This window comes from Myripristis murdjan, chromosome 24 (genome assembly GCF_902150065.1).
Source record: "Myripristis murdjan chromosome 24, fMyrMur1.1, whole genome shotgun sequence".
NCBI classification, from domain to species: domain Eukaryota; kingdom Metazoa; phylum Chordata; class Actinopteri; order Holocentriformes; family Holocentridae; genus Myripristis; species Myripristis murdjan.
The window spans coordinates 1,885,637-1,909,019 of NC_044003.1; the positions used below are offsets into that span (position 1 = coordinate 1,885,637).

A 23,383-nucleotide genomic window follows, 5' to 3' on the forward strand; every position below is an offset into this window, starting at 1 on the left:
TGTGGGCTGCAGAATGAAGACAGATCATTTTATTTCAATAAATAAATAACTTTAGTTAAAATCTAGGGGAGGAGTAAAAAAAGCAAAGCAGAAAAAAAAGTGTGGTGAGAATGCAGCCAGCCTTCAGGAGACTTTCTGCCTCTTAGCCACTCCTTCTCAGGTGTGGACAATTAATTCAGTTTAGCCCATGCACCCTCAATGAATAATGAATAATAAACAGATAAAAAAAATAGAGATGTAATTATTTTTCTCTTGGTATTATTATTATTTTTGTTGTTGTTGTTGTTTTGTTTTATTCACATGGCATAACCTTTATTCACAAAATGCTTTATATAAAATCTCAGTTGCCTGAAATGAATGTTCTTCAATTATTAGTTCAAAATTACAGCAAAGAACTGTGATTGGCTGACAGGTTTGTTTAATTTAGTGGAGAGAGGAAGCCGTTAAAGAGGGAAAACACCAGCTGCTGCAGTACTCCACTGTTTTGTTTTGTTATTCTTGCATTATTAATTAAAGCTTTTTTCATTAGTACATTTCTCCAAATTGATATTTATGTTGTCAAACCATGAACACAGCCGCTGAAGAAAATGTTCACCACTGTTACTGCTGTAATCAGTGAGTTTTTCCTCATCAAGACATTTATTTCAGACAGTCCAAAGGATTTATGGCTTTACTGTTTTTAGAATTTGTGTGATGATAATAACAATAACAATAACATCTAGCTTGGATCTAGCTTGGTCAAGTTATGCAAAAGATTTCTTTGTTTTATTGCCTTAAACAATGAAAATGTACAGATGGTTTAATAAACTGATCAACGCCTCAGGTGAGTGTGTTCATGTGATAGCAGCATCTCAGCAGCTGAAACTGATCGGGCAATTAAACGGATGAAGAGCGGTAAAGCTCCAGGGCCAGACGGCTTCCCAATTGAGTTTTTTTAAAAAAAAAAATTCTCAGGCAAACTAATTCCCCTTCTAAATAATGTGTATGCTGAGGCACTTGAGCGTGAGACACTCCCCCCTACAATGACCCAGGCCACCATCTCAGTTCTTCTTAAAAAGTTAAAGGACCCTCTGAAATGAGAATCATTTCGGCCTGTGTGTGATTACAAGATCTTAACCAAGGTTCTGGCTAGTAGATTGGAGTCTGTTATGCATACAGTGATACATCCAGATCAGACTGGTTTTAAGCAGCTTTAACCTCCTTTATTCTACGGAAAAGCACCAACAGCAGAGGTTTTGCTCTCCCTCGATGCCCACAAAGCATTCGACCGGATTGAGTATGAGTACCTTTTTGCAACTCTGGAGAGGTTTGGTTTTGGACCGGCTTTTTGTTCCTGGATAAGGGTCCTGTATGCTTCACCAATGGCCTCGGTCCGTACTAATAAAATAATCTCCAATTATTTTCCTATATGTACGGGGACCAGACAAGGCTGTCCCCTGAGCCCGCTCCTGTTTGACCTTGCCATCAAACTGCTTTCGGTTGCATTAAGGCGTGCTGAGGGGCTCAGGGGTATTGATGGGGGGGTCAAACTCACATGCTGTCTCTATATGCAGATGACCTGATAATCTATTTGTCCGACCCATCTGTCTCTATTCCTAAGGCATTAGAAATCATCTCTAGCTTTGGTAAGATCTCAGGCTACAAAATCAACCTTACTAAGAGTTTACTCTTCCCTGTTAATGACCAGGCTCAAAAGATGTCCTTTGAGGCATATCCATTAATAGAAACTTGTGACACTTTTCATATCTTGGTGTATCAGTAACCCGTAAATACAGTGATTTATTCAAACAAAATTTTAAACCAGCCCTAGAGAGGGCCAAGCAGGATCTTGTCCATTGGTCAGCACTGCCTACATCGCTTGCTGGCAGGGTCAATTCTGTCAAGATGATAATTATGCCCAGGTTCTTATTCTTTTTTCATACAGTATCTGCTTATATCCCAAAGTCATTTTTTAAAGAGTTAGATAAATCCATATCCATCTTTGTCTGGAATAAGAAGGGTGCATCTTGAGAAACAGAAAAAGGCTGGAGGCTTAGCACTGCCAAACTTTTTACAATATCATTGGGCGGCAAATATTTATAAACTGACATACTGGGTCTCTGCATCTTCCTCTATGGGTCGAAATGGAACACCATTCCACACTTCCTGTGTCCCTTAGTATGTGCGCCACTACCACTCAGTAAACAGCACCTTACAAACAATCCCATTGTGAGTTGCTCACTATGAATGTGGTCTCAATTTAGGACCCACTTCAAACATAGACAGGCTATACCTTCTCTCCCAATTTCAGCTAATGCACTTTTTCCGCCCTCACTCATGGATACAGCGTTTAAGTCACGGTTCAGGAATGGTCTGAAATAGGTGAGGGATCTTTTTAAGGATAGTGTGTTGATGTCTTTTGAGCAGCTTGTAAGTGAGTATAATATTCCCAGCTCACATTCATTCAGATATTGGCAGGTGCGCACCTTTGTTCAGAAGCATTTTCCTTCCTTTCCGTTACTCCCGCCAAGTGACTGGATGGATGAGTGGTTGGATGGAGATCCAGATCAAAGTGGGGCAGTGAGCAGATTCTGTGAAGGTATTCAAATGATCACCTCTCCATCACTTGATAATATTAAGGCAGCATGGGAGGAGGAACTGGGGATTGAAATCTTAATTAAGAGAATACATTCAAGTTCAATCTATATCAGACATGGTTTGCTCCAGTTTAAGGTAGTCCTTAGGCTCCATTTGTCTAAAAGTAGACTTGCCAGGATATATCCGGATGTGGATCCAACCTGCTCCCGATGCTGTCAGGCTCCACAGCTCTCCACCATGGTCCACCGTGGAGGAAGAAACAGAGTCAGAGCAGCAGATTCTCTTTGATGATGTTAACATGGGCAGTAAACATGGGCGGTAAATAGCCTTCCCTATGAATGGCTGACCAGACCACATCACTCATATCCACCGGCACCAATCAGATCAGTTCTTCAAAAAACACAATACATCAGATTTACCTTTAATCAACTTCTAGGTTCTCTGTAGGCTCTGGTATACAGTTTCTCATCTGGGGGCGGATACACTCAGTCTCCTGGATTCAGCTGTAATGTGCAGATTTTAAAAGGCCCTGCTTACTTTATTACAGTGGCCACCGTTAGTTCAAGAGTCAGAGGTAAAGTTCAATTCATTTGGCATCACCACCTCCTGGCTGGCTCGCCAACAAATGTGGCTGAAAATCCACCACTTAGGCAAGATGAGTGATAGTCCCCTTTTACCCATTTAGATCTTCAATAACTCTGTGAAATAACTGAATGAACTCAAATCTGAAGCAGTGAGGTGGATTATTATATCATTTTAGTTATTAGTCAGAGTTCAATAAACCGAGCTGGTCCATGGAACAGTGGGGCCAAGATCAGCTTTTATTTTTACAGTCAATCTGAGTTATACATCATTAAAATTTCTTAATCAACATTGGAGTTAAATAATGAATTTGATTTGCATAATGGTGTCTAGGGATATGGTATAGGGTATGGGGACTTACAACAAAGGTAAGGCTTAATATATTACTGTGGTGCCAAAAGACAACCAGTAATGTAAGAAACACCGTTGATGTAATAACTGCCAGTAACATAATAACTTTTCTAGTCTTACTGTAGTAAAAGGCAGTAAAGTGACAACTGGCCAACAATGTCATAATAATTCTGAACCAATTATGTTAACATGTTTTGTGTATATTTTAATAAGGTATTAGCCTACATCATTGGGTGGTTATTACATTATTAGCTGGGTTAAACGTATATATAAAAATGTTAAAAGTGGAGCCAATAATGTAATATTAAACTTATGTCATTTTTTATTTACAGTGTTTCTCCACTCAGGAGGCGACTCTCACTCCTCAAATGTCACACAGAGACACTGAAGAGTCATCTACCCAGAGATCGAACCCCGGGTACAGAGGCTCAGTGAAGGTGGTGTTGAAGGTGTGGAGGTGGATCAGTGTGTCAGACGAGACGCTGTAGAAGGACAGAGAGCCAGCAGGCCAGTCCAGATACACTGCCATTCTGTTAGAGGGGGGGGGGACACGGATGGCTACCTGTCTGTTATTGTGTCTGGCAGTGAAACCACCATCGTGGCAGGTCAGACTCCAGGACTTGTCATTCCTGCCAAGCCCACAGTCATCACTGTTTCCTTTCCTGCTGATTCCTTTGTAAGCCACTGCTATATAAATTCTTCTTTTCATCTCGACCTCCCAGTAGCAGCGACCAGTCAGACCATCAGTACACAGGATCTGTTTCCAGAAGTCAAACCTGTCTGGGTGATCAGGATATGGCTGCTCCTCTGTCACATGCATCGCCTCCCTGTTGTCCTCAGACAGGACGAGTTCTCTGTTTGCTGTGTTTGTGTCCAGTTTGAGTTCACAGGAATCTGATGGAGAGAACAAGACACAACAGACCTGCTGTGGTTATTATCTGCTGATTTATTCACAGTTTGATTATTGATTTTTTAAAACTTTTATGATGACACATTGTGTCAGCCGTCCTCTTCATTTACATCAGGATCTGAATGAATGGACGTTATAAACTTGTCGGCCGCAGCATGAAGACAGACATCATTTTATTTCAATAAATAAATAACTTTAGTTAAAATCTAGGGGAGGAGTACAAAAAGCAAAGCAGAAAAGAAAGTATGGTGAGAATGCAGCCAAAAATATAGAAACATTTACGTTTTCTGTGTTATGAAAGTTATGAAAATGATATCTTTGTTTTATAGTGTTAAACAATTAAAATGTACAGATGGTTTAATAAAATGATCAAGGCCTCAGGTGAGTGTGTTCACTGTTTCAACATTTGGAAAAATGTGTAAATATTAAAGGAATAAAGATTGTCTGTGGTGGAGCATCAAATGTGATTTTGTTTGGTTCAACAGGTAAAATCAGCTGAGAACAAGCAGCAGAAACTGCAGCTGCAGCATCTAAACAGCAGAATGTTTTCTGCTTTGTGTTCAGGAGTCAAACTAAATCCACACTTACACTTCCTCAGACCTGGTTTCAACCACTGCTCTCCATCATGGTCCACCCTGGAGGAAGAAACAGAGTCAGAGCAGCAGATTCTCTTTGAGGATGGAAACATGGGCAGTAAATAACCTTCCCTATGAAGGATTTAGCAGACCATGTCACTCATATCCACCATTCAACATGAAACAATACTCCTCAGCCCTCTGTAAGACATTGTGTGTGTCTCTCCATACCTGAGAGCCTCCAGTCTCCAGGTTGGATCCTCCAGTCCAGCAGAGAGCAGCTTCACTCCTGAGTCTCCTGGATGATTGTAGCTCAGGTCCAGCTCTCTCAGATGGGAGGGGTTGGAGCTCAGAGCTGAGGCCAGAGAAGCACAGCCTTCCTGTGTGAGCAGACAGCCTGACAGCCTGCACACCATCACAAACACAATCAGTCCACCACAGCATCTGCTTTGTGTTTTCAGAAAAACCTACACAGGTTAGGAATCTGATCAGTGACATGAAGCTGCATGTAAAGTGAGATTCAAAAGTACAATGTAACATTTTTCTTTGTTAAATATGAAAATGATCAGAACACAGCAACAAAGGTTCAAGAATGTTGCTGATCAATTTAAGTCACTCCACTGTTACCTCTGCTCAGATTTTAGCTCTGAAAAAAGCCAGATCGGTTTGGCACTTTGAAAAACAATGCACATCTTGGATATTTTGCCTGCTGGTGGCACTAGGGGAAAGGTCATAGGATGACCCCAACTGGGATATTTCATGCTCTCGGCAACATGAATGTTGTCACCAAGTTATCCACCACAAAGCTTTGGAGATTTGCTGCTCTGGACCTAACTGCTGAGTGATCGACACGGTGACGTACAGGCCTGTTTCACAGCAGGACAAGAAGGAAGGAACAAAAACACTGAACAGATGATCCTGATATGGATCTTACATGGTTACACTTTGCAGATTCAGGATCACTGAGCTGAGACAAAGTTTGAGTGAATGGACCTTAGTGTGAAAAGTGACAAATCAGTCAATCACTGTAAATGGACATTACCTGAGAGTCTCCAGTCTGCAGTGTGGACTCTCCAGTCCAGCACAGAGCAGCTTCACTCCTGAATCCTGCAGCTGGTTGTCACTCAGGTCCAGCTCTCTCAAACTAGAGGACTGGGAGCTGAGAACTGAGGCCAGAGCTGCACAGCTTCTCTCTGACAGATTACACACACTCAGCCTGAAGAGGAAGTAAGGATGAAAACAGTAACTTTAAAGTTATTTTTTCCTTGTGTAGAAAACATGTTATGTGCTAAATATGTCCAGTTATCTATGAACCTACACAGATTTCTTGGAGGCTTTGACCAGTGGCAGCAGCCCCAGAAGAGCCTCCTCTGAAGCAGAGTATTTCTTCAGGTTAAACACCTCCAGATCTTCTTCTGATGACAGTAAGATGAAGACCAGAGCTGACCACTGAGCAGGGGACAGTTTGGCTGTGGAGAGACGTCCTGAACTCAGGTGCTGTTGGATCTCCTCCACTAGAGAATGGTCATTCAGCTCATTCAGACAGTGGAACAGGTTGATGCTTCTCTCTGGAGAGGGATTGTCCCTGATCTTCTCCTTGATGAACTGGACTGTTTCCTGATTGGTCTGTGAGCTACTTCCTGTCTGTGTCAGCAGGCCTCGTAGGAGAATCTGATTGGTCTGCAGTGAAAGACCAAGGAGGAAGCGCAGGAACAAGTCCAGGTGTCCATTTGGACTCTGTAAGGCCTTGTCCACAGCACTCTGGTAGAGGTGTTTTAGTTGGGAGCTTGATTGTCCTTCTGACAGCAGATTGACTCCAGAGTTGATGAATGTCACAAAGACATGAACAGCAGCCAGAAACTCCTGAACGCTTAGATGGACGAAGCAGAAAACCTTGTCCTGGTACAGCCCACGCTCCTCTTTAAAGATCTGTGTGAACACTCCTGAGTACACTGAGGCTGCTCTGATATCAATGCCACACTCTGCCAGGTCTGCTTCATAGAAGATCAGGTTGCCTTTCTCCAGCTCCTCAAAAGCCAGTTTTCCCAGAGACAGGATCATCTCCCTGCTCTCTGGAGTCCAGTGTGGATCTGTCTCAGCTTTCCCATGATACTTGACGTTCTGCACTTTTGACTGAACCACCAGGAAGTGGATGTACATCTCAGTCAGGGTCTTGGGCAGGTCTCCTCCCTCACTGGTTTTCAACACGTCCTCCAGAACTGTAGCAGTGATCCAGCAGAAGACTGGGATGTGGCACATGATGTGGAGGCTTCGTGATCTTTGTATCTTGATGTGGGAGATGATTCTGCTGGCCTGCTTCTCATCTTTGAATCTCTTCCTGAAGTATTCCTCCTTCTGTGGGTCAGCGAAGCCTCTCACCTCTGTCACCATGCCAACACACTCAGGAGGGATCTGATTGGCCGCTGCGGGTCGTGCGGTTATCCAGAGGTGAGCAGAGGGAAGCAGGTTCCCCTTGATGAGGTTTGTCAGAAGAACGTCCACTGAGGTGGACTCTGTAACATCAGTCAGGATCTGGTTGTTCCTGAAGTCCAGAGGAAGTCGACACTCATCCAGACCGTCAAAGATCAACACAACCTGGAACTGCTCAAACCAGCTGATTCCTGCTTCTTTGGTCTCAGCGAAGAAGTGATGAACAAGTTCCACCAAGCTCAACTTTTTCTCTCTCAGCAGATTCAGCTCTCTGAAAGTGAATGGAAATGTGAAGTGGACATGCTGGTTGGCTTTGTGTTCAGCCCAGTCCAGAGTGAACTTCTGTGTTAAGACTGTTTTCCCAATGCCAGCCACTCCCTTTGTCATCACTGTTCTGATTGGTTGATCTCTTCCAGGTAAAGGTTTAAAGATGTCTTCACATTTGATTGGTGTTTCTGGTCTGGCTGGTTTCCTGGATGCTGTTTCAATCTGTCTGACCTCATGTTCCTCATTGAGCTCTCCACTCTCTCCCTCTGTGATGTACAGCTCTGTGTAGATCTCATTCAGAGGTGTTGGCTTTCCTGCCTTACCAATCACCTCCAACACACACTCAAACTTCTTCTTCAGGTTAGATCTGAGTTCACGCTGGCACCCTGCGAGAGTTTCTGGATGAACAAACAACAAGAAACAACAACAAATGTATCTTTCATTAAATGTGAAACGTGAATGTTCCTAGGAAATGTATCTGTTGGCCCCTTTCAGCTGTCAGCCAAACAACAGTCTGAAGAAACAAAGAACTGCACATCCTGATGAGGATTTGGGGAGAATAAAGTTCACAGTTTAACAAACAACACAGCGCTGCCTCAGCCAGAGAGCTGCTGCTGCTGTCCTGGAGAATTCAGCGGGACGTGACGAGAAAACAGGAGGAACTTTTCACCAGGCAAGCAAGAAGTGGAAAAGCCACCCACTGAGAAAAATGATAATGTGTAAAAAGCGTCAGAGGCTGATATAACTGAATTAATGGTTTATGGTGTTCAGCAGATCTTGACATGAAAAAGTAAACTGCTCAGCAAACAGAGTGGAAAAATGAAACATGACCACTGATGAATATGTTAGACAGAAAGCAAATATTCATGAGGGGTTTATTTTAATCATTTCAGTTTTTCTCAGTTGCTAAAACACTAAACTCCATTCTCTGAACCAAATTCTCAGTGGCCTAAACTCATTTTTCCAATCAAACACTCTTTGGGCCAAACCTTAAACACTGTTCAGGTACTTGGACACAATCTGCAAAACTCATCCGCTCTTTTTTGCTAAACCTTAAACACATTTTCATTCATTAAACACATTTCACACTGTCATACACCTGTGATGCCAAACTGTAAACACTGACAGCTAAATGTGAACTCAACTCCAACACAGCCGTCACCTTTTACACACAACAACTCAAAACTAAACATACACATTTCTAATGATGTGATCAGACCAGTTGGGCAGGATAAAGGTCAGTTCAGAGTGCACAGGTGGCAGAGGAGGAAGGGGACGAGGAAGAGGCCAAGGAAGACCAAGAACTATCATCACTGATGAAATTTGGGCAACTATTGTACACCATGTCCTTGTTCATGGGACGACAGTGAGGGACAAAGAGTCCAACCCAGTTTGAGTAAATATTGCCTGTGACGTGGATGAAGTCCTCTGGCCGCACCCCCAACAAAGACATGATGTTGGAGAATGAATCTCAGTGACTTTGATTGTGCAGTGATGTGCTTTTCATTTAGTTTTATTTTTTTGTTATGAAAGTGCTGAATGTAGTCTAGATATTGCTTTGACTACTATATTCTTTTGCTAAATGCATTTACAATAACAATTTTCTGCTAACTACATGTCCTGGTTGTTGTGCCCTAAATGATTTGATGTAGTGTCTTACGAATGCTCTGAGGAGACTGTGTTTTTACTTGCTGTGTTTATGACCTGAACACAGTGTTTGGTTTGGAACACAGGAGAACTGGTTTGGAGGTGATAGTTTGATTTTGATAGAAAAGTCTGGGGTTTTGTGAATGTAGTTTGAGGTTTTGGATTTGTGTTTAAGGTTTTGAGAAAACGGGTGGAGGTTTCAAGAAATGTGTTTTAGCAATCGGGAAAAACTGTAATACAGCTACTTACTAAAAATAAAAACCTTATTTTATTTAATTATTATTATTTGATTATATAATCTATATCAGTCGATATTGATTATATGATTATTTACTGCCTTGTAAAATTATGTTTTAATTTAGACACAGACATGAAATTTTTTTTTAAATGTACCAGCAGCCTACTTAGGGTCACCGTGAGGATGAGTTAACATAAAATGAACAATTGTTTTAGAAATATGTGTATTTACAGCAGAGGGTAGAAATGCAAACATTTCCAGTTTCCCATCATTCCTCCTTTCCATCCTGTTAAAGGAGTTAAAGCCTCTTACTGCTCTGCAGACGCTCAGCCAGCTCCTCCTGCTTCATTCTCCTCAGGAAGTGCAGTGTGATCTGCAGAAAAGCCTCTCTGCTGCTCCATCTCTGCTCTTCCTCCTCACCGTCCAACACCTCCTCATCCTCCCTCTGCCTCTCTAAGCATTCTGGGTAATCTGGACTCAGAGACCTCTGGAGGTTTTTCAGCTCCTTCTTCACAAAGGTGACCATGTTCTCCTCCAGCAGCTGCAACAGAAAAATCAAAGAATCAGACTTCCACATTAAAATGTGGACACAAAACACCAAATCAAATCCAGGTCAAAGAGGCTGAAAGATGTAAAGAGAGCAGCATGGAGACCATTGTGAGCAGAATGGTTGTTTTTCAGTTGGTATGTTGTTGTACATTTACACACCATAAATATGGAGGCCAGGTCTGTTTGATGCTGCTGGGCAGACTGAGCACTGGGAACCTCTGAGCTCTGCTGGTGGACTCTGTGGAGGACACACACACACACACACACACACACACACACACACACACACACACACACACACACACACAGGAAACCCAGTCAACAGAGTCTGAAAGTTGGAACCAATTCTGTATCTCATGACTGTGAATCTGAAAACAGTCAGTTTCATCATCATTATCATCAGTTTGAAATCATTACCCATAATCCACAGAGTGCTGTCTGTCTTTGAAGTCAATAGGTTCTAACATAGACCAGTCACTCTTCATGGACACACAGCTGGGCTCAGGTCCAGGTTCAGGTCCAGGTCCAGGTTCAGGTTCAGGTTCAGGTTCAGGTTCAGGTTCAGGTTCAGGTTCAGGCCTTCAACACAACACACACAGAGCTTTTCCTGTGAATAATGCTGCTGTGCTGATTTGCCTGCTGAGCTCTGAGATGGAGAACAGTCATGGACAGTCAGAGATCCTCGTCTTACCTCTGAGCTTTGGTCTGGCTGTCATGTTCTCCAGACAGAGTGGTTCTAGAGGCGGGGAACCTCCTCTCTCTCTTCCCAGCCGGTTCCATAGCAGAGCCAACACCTTGACGCAAACACAGCGGCTGATTGATGACAACAAGCTTTCCATGACAGGATGTGTGCTGTCTTCCTGTCAGCACCATGTCACATATACAGAGTGGACGTAACACTCAGAGCAGCCGCCCTTTACATCAAACCCACTGAGCAGCTTCATCTACAGAGGACTTTGAATCCTCTGGGACTCTTCACACATGGACTGACAACAACTGACAGGCAGAAAAGTTTTATTTCACCATCTAAACAAAATTCACTTTGTTTTATTTTTACTTTTCCAGGAGTAACTTGTCATTTTCTTGTCATTTTATTTTGCATGTGCATCTATAATAAATATAAATTGGTGTCTAGTACCTGTTGTTAATAATTCCTTGATGATTGTTCTGTTCATTTTCTGATTTCTTTGTGTGTTAGTTTGTGTTAAACCAGTTTTCAAACTGAGTAATAAATTTAAATGTATGAAAATGTAACTGAGTACTAATTTCTTGACAATTGACAATTTCTTGACAATTTTCTAATCAACCTGTTTTTCTCTTGGTTGTTTTTTAAGATGCAGATACTCAGGTTACAAACGGTTAGTACTGAAACAGTCGGTGACAGTTGGGTAAAAAAATAATATATCAGTTGAAACAACAGGTCATAATACTTCCTCTTTTGGTGTGTCGACAGCAGAAAAAGGAACAAGATGATGCAAGCTGTCAGACCGGCCGTTTGCTGCATTTTTCATCAGTGAAATTAGTTCAGATCACAATCTGCCTGACTGTGACTCTGTTCACCACTAAAACATGACAGCTAAAACAGTTTAGACAAAGCTGATTTTGTTCTCAGTGTCAGAGATCAGAGGTGAAGTGAGCCAGATGCAGCATCATTCTCTTCCATTTTTCTGTTCACAGGAAAAATTAGAGAAGTCGCCTCCTGATTCACCAAACCCTCTGAGGCAGAATGATGAAGCCCAGCAGGATGTAAAGTGGAGGAGTGTGTCTGAGCCTGTCAGCAGCAGAAGGAAACGCCTCCTGAACACAATATAACGGCAGCTGTTGCTCCGTGTGCAAAACCCTCTGGCACCTGGCCAGGAACTGCAGACTGCAGGAACTCAGTGCCGGGTCACATTTCACATTTAGGGATGTTATAACCTGAAACTTTTCACGTTCTAACGTGATAAATCATATATTGTCATAACAAGAAAAGTTTCTTGTTTAAACATGAAAATATCTTGTTATAACGCAAAAAACATCAATAAACTTTTCACGTCATAATGTGGTAGTAATACATTTTTCTTTTTCTGGCGTGGCAGCGATACGCTTCTGAAAGAAATCACTTGATCACTGACAAAAAAATTTAAACTGTAGATAGGAAAACAAAACTAGGAGGAAATGTGTTGGTATGTCGCTTCCTGTATCAGGTTCAGTTAGCGGGGCTTTAAGATGTCGAAACACGGAAATCAGGTTTTGACAGATCTTGTGGTCCCAGAAGCTTTCCATGACAGGATATATGATATTGATATTTAGTTTCCTGGGTTTACATTTTTGATAATTCTTTTGTCTGGGTGTAATTTATGAATTATTTTTAAATATATACTTTTAACTGCTTACAAATTTCGTGCTGCATTTCTCATCACCTTTCTTGTGTTGTCTAAAATACAAATTTTTTGTTTCATTTGTTCAAGTTCCAAAAGGTTAAAACTGAAATAGCTCTTGGTGAATCAACTGCATATAAAAACAATTCCAGTCATGTTGATCCGAGCTGTCTGACTGGTTCTGTAACTCTGTGCATATTTCATCGATGACAAGTTGAGATTACATTCTACCCGACTCTGACTTCTGTCACCAACAAAAAACACATTTAAAACATTTGAGACAAAACTGATTTTCTCATCAATGTCAGACATCAGTGTTATGACACAATGAATATTTACATCTGCTAACACAGAAATCAGGTTTGAAAAGACTTCCCAGCTCCTTGTGGTCCCAGTCTGCTCTCAGTCCTCCAGCTCTGAAACACAATGTAGGAGCCTGTTCATCAAACATCTCTAATGATCCCTGGTCGGCTCTTTACCTGCTGAGTCGCATCCACATCAAATCCAAGAGACTTTCAGCTTCACCTGGAGAGGAAACCCAGAGAGAGAAGACGCTGCTGACTCTGCTGAGACAGTCCTGACTCTGTGTGTGTGTGTGTGTGTGTGTGTGTGTGTGTGTGTGTGTGTGTATACTTCTGATCTGTGACGTCAGTTCCTCTTAACGTTAGCCTCTAGCCTTCCCACATCCGTATTTAGTTAAGCGCTTGCTCTGTTCTGACAGTAACCTTCATACCATGAGCAGAGACAGTTTCGCAAATCTAGGGTTACCGTCTGGACAGGCGACGGAGAGTGGGGGGCGCAGAGAGAGAGAGATGGTCGAGCGAGGTAGACAGTGAACAGAGAGAGCGAAAGTAGACAAAACAAACGTCTTTCAAAGGTTTTGAGCCACAGCAACCAGGAGAGGTTCACACACACACACACACACACACACACACACACACACACACACACACACACACACACACACACACACACACACACACACACACACACACACACCTGCAGTGAGAGCGGGGAGTCCAGTGGAGTCCAGCTGCTTCACAGTCTCTGCTCTGCTCTCCTGTTCACTTTCTGACTGCTGAGCACTTTCACACAACTCCCATTAAAAAGAGTCAACTTCCTGTTTCCACACAGCGGCTGCTAACACAGGACACTTTGGAGTCAACTGGACAATCTGCACTTTGAGCACAGAGGGAGCGGCACGGCGGATTCAGAGCAGGACGAGGCTCTGCTTTCACTCTCCCATTCCGTTTACGGAGCAGGAGCGCCACCAAGTGGACACGAAGGGAACTTCTCTCAGTCCTTTCCATCAGTCCAGACAATATAAACCTGAACACCACGCCTCTCACCTGGGAGACACAGATGGATTTCAAATCTGCTTTTCCCTCTAGTCTAAATGGTGTATTATTTTTATCAGCCATAACTTTAATGGACGTACAGTCACTCCTGCCGCCAAGTTCCTGTTTGAGTCAGTGATGTGAAATTATCAGCTTCTTCATGCTGTGTGTTGTTTCCTCTTCTGTAATTTGATGTGACTTGTGTCTCATAATTTCCTGGAGTCGTCCACGGCTCCTTGTTACACTGCAGGTGTTTTCATGCTGTGTTGTGTGTTTAACACGTTCACAGAAAATATCATTTTTTTCCCTCTTCTCTTCTATTAACCTGATCATGATTTTACCCAGCAACACAGAAATGATATTTTAAAAGAGGAGGAATCCTTATGTTCAATCTAAACAAAGTTAATTTTGTGTAATTTCAAAATGATTCTGTTCACATAGACACATCATCACTCTGCTCTCTTGATCCCTCTTCTTTTACCTCTCATTTATTTTATATATTTTATTTATTTTGCTGCATTTTTTAAAATCACATGACTTGTTTTGTTTCTTGTTCTTTTTATAAAGTTGGAGGCGATACAGACTCAAATGACTGTGCTGTTCTTAGTTTCCTCGGCCACTTCGTGTTTTCACTGTCATCCAATAAAGAGACATTACACTCTAAATCAGTTTCTTGCAATGCAATATATTTTTGGCCTCAGGGTGGCGGGGTCCAAGGGCTCACAGCTGAAAAAGGCGGCATGGATCAAGACTTCCCAAACAACAACAAAACAAGACAAGAAAGGCCGGGAAACAACTAACTACAGCAGAACCTGTTGAACTACAGCGACCAGTATTCAACCAGAGAATCTTCCGGTAAACTGCAATCCTGCACCATTCTGTATGATTAGACTGAGGTCCAAACTGTCAGTAGAGTACAGACTGTAAGGCAGGTGCAGGAAGTGCTGCCCTCATCCTCCCCCACTCCTTCCAGTGGATGTGTCCATCTATGGAATAACAGAGGTCAAGCAGGAAATAATCAAATCAAGAGAGATCGAGTGGAATCTAAAAGTTCTAGGTTCAAATTGAAAATAAAGTTAACCCAAAATAGATAAAAGGTCCAGAAAACAGAAAGGTGGAGCAGAAAACGTCAGAGAGAAAAGTGGGAAAAAATGTCGAAGTTGATGCTGCACCTTGAAGCGTTCATGCCTCTGGCTGCAGAAGAAGACTTTGTTCTGGCTTTGGACACTGATGGAATGATCGTCAGGACGACGGAGAGGAGTGCAGTGACGGGACGTCTTCTCAGGCAGGACATGCTGTTCTGGTCTATTAGCTGCTCAAAGTCGCTGTGCTTTTTTTTTTTTTTTTTTTTAACCCTAACCCTAACCCTAGTGTCAGCTGACTGTTGAGCCTGATGTGTGAGCTGCATCAGATCAGCTGTGAACACAAAGTGAACAGAGCCTGTTGATTAATGTGCAGCTTCACACACACCTCCAGCTCCTCACTAGGCCAGGCCTGCAGGGAGGAAAGCTCTGTGCAGTGGGAAAACTGAATTTGGCTGTTTGGTTGAATGACAACAGCAATGCATTTTGTCATAGACTATATTCATGACGTGATTTTGGAATTTGTGTTTCATTTAAGTCACAGATTGTATGTTTGAAGTCCACAGAGAGTTGGGCTACCCATTGTCAAATGAGTCAGTGCATCTCTTGGGGTGGCAGCTTTTCCCCTGGGCTGTTTCTGGGTGATTTATTTTTAAAGTTACTTTATGAGACCCTGGAAGTTCAAGTTCAGGTTCATTTAGAGCCTAATATTACTGTATACAGTCTCAAAGGGCTTTACATGCCCACAAGTTTTCAACAAACAGGATGACACCCCCTGACCTCATCCTCATAGTGGGCAAGAAAAAACTCCCCCACAACCCAGCAGCTGGAGCAGGGAAAAACCAAGAGAGGAGACGCCACACCTGGCCAGACAGGTGGGAGACAAGAGCAGCAGAGGTGGATATTAAAGTCTCCCGGCATCAGGATTTTATCTGCTCTAGCTGTCAGAGATAAAACTCATCCAGAAATTGGCTGCAGGGCTCTAGGGGGCGATAAAGTACCACTATGAGAGATGGTGAGGCAGTGCAGGATCGCTTCATGGAGAGCAACTCAGAGGGAGGAAAGTTGGGTTCACTGAGGGTGTTGGGACAAAGTTCAGTATTCAGTAAGTACACGAGTTGTTAGGGTGCCAACTGGACTCTGTGGCTCAGCCTGATGCTGCTGGATGCAGCTCATAAATGTGCAGGTTGGGGACAAAAGCAGCCAGTTCAGACAAAAATTGCCAGGGAATTTTTTTCTCATTCCGACCCGGACTACCTGTCTGATCACATCAGAGCTTTGCAATTAAAAAATATCCTGTCAGTGGTAATAAGACCAATCTTGAACATTTTACAAGATCATTTTTGTTGATTCCATAATAAACTATAAATTCAATATGTTAAAAAGCAGATCAATTTTAAAAGACACCAAATTATTATTTTTTTAATAGGTGATCTACTCTGCAGGTCAGAGTTCTTCAGGTGGGTCGCTCCAAAGACATTAGAGAAGGAATTCATTCACCTGGACAGAGTCAGAAAATGCTTCTTTGCACTTGTAAACAAGGTTTGCAGTGTGTCAGATTGAAGGCACATAGAAATCATGAAGAAAAAACCAAACACCGTCTCAAACGTGAAGTTAGAACTTTATTAAACAAGACGATGTGAGGATCTTCCTCAGGTGTGAACAGCAGGTGACTGACATGTTCTTATAGTCACCTGTCAAAGAAATGTGAAGCAACTGGACTTTCTCTCATCACCACAGAAACATTAACACAATTCACAATCAGATAAGTGCAGCATTAAAGAATAAAACATATATGATAATGTAGCATTGATTATTTTATGCAGAATACCTTTAACAAGCATAACTTCATTACACTTTTAAACACCGCAGTAACATCATCACAAGAGTTTAAAATTAAAAACAATCAATCAATCAATCGAAAACAAAAATGGTCTCTGATAGGGAGGTCAATCATTAATTTGTTATTCATTTTGAATTTGTTTTGTCTTACTTTGTACATTTGTGTGTGTGAGTATGTTAGATATGCACACAAGTCGTTTTTTGCAAGTTCAAGTTGAGTCCCAATTCTCTTATGGCTGTAATGAGCATTTTATATCTTTGGCTGCATCGCTGTGTCTAAGCTATTCAAAGCATCCACACCACTAGTATCACTCTTTTTTTTAGTTTTATTTTTTTTTTAAGTATTTTACAAAAGAAAGAATATATATAACTGATGGAAGCTGTTGGGTTCTCTTTACTTTCTGTTTTAAACAGAAAGTGAACAAACAGAAAGTGTGCACCCACTGTTAGAAAACATGGACTGGATCCCTCCCTCACATTAAACTACAGCCCGATTTCCAAATGACGTTTTACAATAAGAATATTTTGGAAAAAATAGTGTTTGAACAATGTCTCTCTGCACTGGAAGGTAACAGCATTTGTGAAAAGTGTCAGTCAGGGTTCCTGAAGAATCGCAGCACTGAGACAGCTCCAGGATACTGAAGGCCTCTCATTGGCTGCTGATGGCGACGTGTGCTGCGTTCTCGTGGTCTTGGACCTCAGCGCAGAACACGACTGATCACAGCCTCCTGTCACACAGACTGAGGCTGTGGCTGGGGGTTTCTGGAACAGCTTCAGAACGACTACCTGTCGGATAGGAGGCTCAGAGTCTCTGTGAATAACTGTGTCTCTCCAGGTTCTTCTGTTACAGTATGGTGTGCCTCAGGGGCCGGTTTTGGGACCAATTTCATTTTGTTTAAACATGCTTCCCCTTGGGCAAATTATTCATAGACATGTTCCTTTCATCGTTATGCTGATGATACACATGAAGTACCTGCTCGTTTCAACCAGAACCAAGAGACGTGACTGGCTCCCAGCATGTTTTACAACAGATTTAAAGATCTTGATGATTACTTTTAAGGCTCTTCATGGCATCTGATCTCTTTTCTGACGTCTTGGTACTGAACATGCTGGTACAACCTTTGAGATCCTCGGGCAGACGTCTTGTCAGTTCTGGCGGCCCGGCTGAAAGCTAAAGAGGACAGAGCCGCTATGGCCCAGAGGCTCTGGGGTCCTTTCTTAAAACAAACTTTTCTGGTTTTAGTTGACTTGTAATTTTCTTTGAATTGTCTTTTCAACCCTGTGAACCATGCACTTAACAAAAAAAAACTTTTTTCAACTATTAAAATACCAAACGTGGACTTGGACACGCATTAAATGCACTGCACCATGCTCTGCAGACTGTCCGCACAGATCATTAAAATAGAGCCCTTGTGCTTTTAGATGTGTTGGTTTCCTGTGCCCTCTTTGTGTCAGCCTCGTTGTTGGAGCCATTTTATTGAGTATAGGTGTTAGTGATTTATTTTGACCACAAGGGTGTACTCTAGTTCTTTTAGTTCTGTTTATTTGGGTTAATTGGTAGCGGCCTAGACACAGGTGCTTTAAATGAGGCTGAAATCAATTTGAGTTGAATGGTGGTGGCAAGCACACAGTTTTTTCTGACCTCCAGCCTAAATCCAGCTACAATGCATTGTGTTACAGCCAACATCTAATTTAAGGTAAAAGTTCTGTTTTTTCTTTTTCTTTCTTTTTTTTTTGCTGCAATAAATGGGAACATCACCTGAAGGAGACCACTTTTGTACAACGTTTGTCTTTCTGGAGTCAAAGTCAAGACATAGATAGATAGATAGATAGATAGATAGATAGATAGATATACTTTACTGATCCTAACCAGGGAAATTCTGGACATTCCTCACGCCACCATCAAGTGACTACTTAAGTCTTGTTTTTTGGTAGTCACCACACTGGTTTTAAACAGCCCAGCTTCCCACACCTGTCCTGATTTAGATCCATCAGCCCTGATTGATCTGTTCCCTCCCCGGAAGCAGATCCTCTGTTTTCTCCTGTCTTGTGTTTTCTTTTTTCCTTGTTCGTCTCTGGTGTGTTTCAGCTCTGTGTTCAGTTCTGTCTTTGTCGGTTCATGGTGTGTGTTTGCCTTGCCTGTTTTCAGAGTCTCTGAGGTCTGACTTCCTATGTTAACCTGCGTTAATTATATTAAATATGTTAAATGCTGCAGGCCTGCCTGGTTTCCTGCATTTGGGTCCTCAGAACCTAAAATCTCAAGTCTCAGGTGACTGTGTGTGCAATTTCAGTTCAAGTCCCACACTCAAATCCCCATCACTTGTGTGTGTGTGTGTGTTAATCCACACTGAAGGCGACTCTCACCCCTCAAATTAACACATAGACACTGAGGAGTCATCTATCCAGAAATCAAACCCCGGGTACAGAGGCTCAGTGAAGGTGGTGTTGAAGGTGTGGAGGTGGATCAGTGTGTCAGAGGAGACGCTGTAGAAGGACAGAGAGCCAGCAGGCCAGTCCAGATACACTGCCACTCTGTTAGAGGCGGGGGGGACAGGGATGTTTGTATATCTGTTATTGTGTATGGCAGTGAAACCATCATCAGAGCAGATCAGAGTCCAGGACTTGTCATTCCTGCCAAGCACACAGTCATCACTGTTTCCTCTCCTGCTGATTCCTCTGTAAGTCACTGCCACATAAACTCTTCCTTTCTTCTCGACCTCCCAGTAGCAGCGACCAGTCAGACCATCTCTGCAGAGGACCTGTTTCCAGATGTCAAACCTCTCTGGGTGATCAGGATATGGCTGCTCCTCTCTCACTGCTGTCACCTTCCTGTTGTCCTCAGAAAGGACGAGGTTTTTGTGAGCTGTGTTTGAGTCCAGTTTGAGTTCACAGGAATCTGATGGAGAGAACAAGACACAACAGACCTGCTGTGGTTATTATCTGCTGATTTATTAACAGTTTGATTATTGATTTGTTAACACTTTGATGATGACACATTGTGTGAGCCGTCGTCTTCATTCACAGCAGGATCTGAATGATTGGATGTCACAAACTGCTGTGGAAATTGTGATTGATAAAGTCATTTATTAATTTGTAAAATTAATAAATAATATAAAAAACACTATTAGTGGACTATTTGTCAATGGGTCCTTTTAATTACTGAAAAAGTATAAAAGTTTAGACAGTTGGGTAAACTGTTCTCAGATCTTGGATATAATTTTGGACATTTTTCTGTGTTGAGATGTTGTCTGTAGTTTTAATGTCTGAAAACAACAGATGGGTTAGGGTTAGAGGTAGTTTAACAAATAAGCAAGGCTTTGCGTGAGTGTTAACTGTTTTTACTGTATGTGTAAAAATTTGTTTGTAAAACGTGTAAATGTTAAAAGAATAAAGATTGTCTTTGTGGTGGAGCATCAAATGTGATTTTGTTTGGTTCAGCAGGTAAAAGCAGCCGAGAACAAGCAGCAGAAACTGCAGCTGCAGCATCTAAACAGCTGAATGTTTGCTGCTTTGTGTTCAGGAGTCAAACTAAATCCACACTTACACTTCCTCAGACCTGGTTTCAACCACTGCTCTCCACCATGGTCCACCCTGGAGGAAGAAACAGAGTCAGAGCAGCAGATTCTCTTTGAGGATGGAAACATGGGCAGTAAATAACCTTCCCTATGAAGGATTTAGCAGACCACGTCACTCATATCCACCATTCAACATGAAACAATATTCCTCAGGCCTCTGTAAGACATTGTGTGTGTCTCTCCATACCTGAGAGCCTCCAGTCTCCAGGTTGGATCCTCCAGTCCAGCAGAGAGCAGCTTCACTCCTGAGTCTCCTGGATGATTGTAGCTCAGGTCCAGCTCTCTCAGATGGGAGGGGTTGGAGCTCAGAGCTGAGGCCAGAGAAGCACAGCCTTCCTGTGTGAGCAGACAGCCTGACAGCCTGCACAGCATCACAAACACAATCAGTCCACCACATCATCTGCTTTGTGTTTTCACAAAAAGCTACACAGGTTAGGAGTCTGATCAATGACAAGAAGCTATGTGTAAAGAAGATTTAACAGGATAATATATTTGTTGTTGAAATATGCAAATAATCATAACACAGCAGTGGGGGTTTACAAGTGTTTTTGATCAATAACAGTGAGTCCATTGTTTTCTCTGCTCAGTTTTTACCTCAGAAAAGAGCCAAAGTAGTTTGGCATTGATTTGAATTAGATTTTCTTCAAAACAAAACAAGCTTTGGAGAGAATTCTCCTGTTGGGGGCACAAGAGGAAAAAATCATTGGGTCACTTGAACTGGGACATTTTATGCTCTCTGCAACATGAATGTTGTCACCAAGTTTCATGGTGATCCACCACAAAGCTTTGGAGATTTTCTGCTCTGGACCTAACTGCTGAGCGACCGACACGGTGACATACAGGCCTCTGTTTCACAGCACGTGAAATATAAAATAAATACATAAATAAATAAGTCATCAAGACAAAAATGATCTGGCATGGGACTGGAGCTTTGTGCAAAGTTTTCTGAGTTTTGGCACATGGGAATGTTGCACAAGCTGAGGCTTGAACTCGCAATCTTGGACACCGAGGCCTGGCCTCTATCTCACTGAGCTAAAACTTCACATGCAGCTTCACAAACTGACTGAGCCAATCACTGACCTGCAGGACAGCAGCAGCCATGCATGGAAAGGCAGATTTTAAACAGCTGTCAAAAATTCAGTTATTAAGACAAAAATCTGAAAATACACATATTGCATCTAGACAGCATGGAGATGTTGATCATTTGTTTTTAACAATGATTGATTTGCTCCATAAGTGAAAAGCTGATGTTTAAAAATGCCATTCTTGCATTGACTCCAATTGTTCACATGAGAGCAAAATTCAAAATGCTGTCAAAAATTCAGTTTTTGAGATAAAATTCTGAAATTTGCCACACATCATCGACCATGACTCTAGAATTTTGTCCATTTTTTTCATGAACATTGACGATTTATTTGGCAAGAATTTGCAGGTATATGTTTACAGTACTGTTTACAGTCAAACATTTTGATGCACTGTAGGCTCAATTTTTGATAAATCAAAAATCTGAGAAACAACGTTTGTGTAGGACAGTCTGAAGATGCTCTGTAGCAAGTTTGGTGTCAATTGAGCAAAAATTGTGGGAGGAAATAGGTTAGGGTTAGGGTTAGTTTTACAGTTTTTGCAAAAAGAAGAAGAAGAAGAAAGAAGAACTGGAAATACAATAGTGTCCTGGCAGCTTAGGCTGCCTGGACCCTAACAACTCTAAACAGCAAAGGACACATTCAGAGTTATGGACATGCCAAAACATTAAAAGGTTAGTGGACAACGAATGCCAGTGAATAAAAATGCATCTTCAGCTGCAATTTAAAGGCAGAGATGGAGGAAGCACATCTAATTTCTAACGGCAACTGGATCCACAATCGTGGTGCAGCGACAGCAAAGGCTCTCTCACTTTTTAGCTTGAGTTGAGATTTTGGGCCATACAAGACAGAATTGTTTTCAGATCAAAGAGACCTACAGGGTTAGTTTAAGTATATGTTATATTCTCTGAAAATGTCAACAAGAAGTAGCATAATTAAGAGCGACCTTTATTTGTGAAAACATGGAGATATATCCATCCAGTAAAAGGGACTGGGCATTTAAATGAAGTTTTACACAAGATCATATTTCTCAAATCCCAAGACACCTGAGACTACCTGAGAGTCTCCAGTCTGCAGTGTGGACTCTCCAGTCCAGCAGAGAGCAGCTTCACTCCTGAATCCTGCAGCTGGTTGTTACTCAGGTCCAGCTCTCTCAGACTAGAAGACTGGGAGCTGAGAACTGAGGCCAGAGCTACACAGCTTCTCTCTGACAGATTACACACACTCAGCCTGAAGAGGAGGTAAAGATGAAAACAATAACATGACAGTTATTTTCATTTTGTGAAGATAACAATGTGTTATGCGTGAAATATGTCCAGTTCTCTATGAACCTACACAGATTTCTTGGAGGCTTTGACCAGTGGCAGCAGCCCCAGAAGAGCCTCCTCTGAAGCAGAGTATTTCCTCAGGTCAAACACCTCCAGATCTTCTTCTGACGACAGTAAGATGAAAACCAGAGCTGACCACTGAGCAGGGGACAGTTTGACTGTGGAGAGACGTCCTGAACTCAGGTACTGTTGGATCTCCTCCACTAGAGAATGGTCATTCAGCTCATTCAGACAGTGGAACAGATTGATGCTTCTCTCTGGAGAGGGATTGTCCCTGATCTTCTCCTTGATGAACTGGACTGTTTCCTGATTGGTCTGTGAGCTACTTCCTGTCTGTGTCAGCAGGCCTCGTAGGAGAGTCTGATTGGTCTGCAGTGAAAGACCCAGGAGGAAGCGCAGGAACAAGTCCAGGTGTCCATTTGGACTCTGTAAGGCCTTGTCCACAGCACTCTGGTAGAGGTGTTTTAGTTGGGAGGTCGATTGTCCTTCTGACAGCAGACTGACTCCAGAGTTGATGAATGTCACAAAGACATGAACAGCAGCCAGAAACTCCTGAACGCTCAGATGGACGAAGCAGAAAACCTTGTCCTGGTACAGCCCGCGCTCCTCTTTAAAGATCTGTGTGAACACTCCTGAGTACACTGAGGCTGC

The 23,383-nt window shown here is 42.3% G+C and overlaps 1 protein-coding gene across 1 annotated transcript; it reads right to left on the bottom strand.

Annotated features, from left to right (window-relative positions):
• Positions 1 to 19,074: 19,074 nt before the first annotated feature.
• Positions 19,075 to 22,618, bottom strand: LOC115356458 (stonustoxin subunit beta-like; the record flags this gene model as incomplete). Its single annotated transcript, XM_030047632.1, has 4 exons — positions 19,075 to 19,643; positions 20,292 to 20,338; positions 20,510 to 20,683; positions 22,461 to 22,618. Coding segments are annotated over 4 exons (903 nt in total), but the record flags the coding sequence as incomplete, so codon positions are not given.
• Between the last annotated feature and the right edge of the window lie 765 nt (positions 22,619 to 23,383).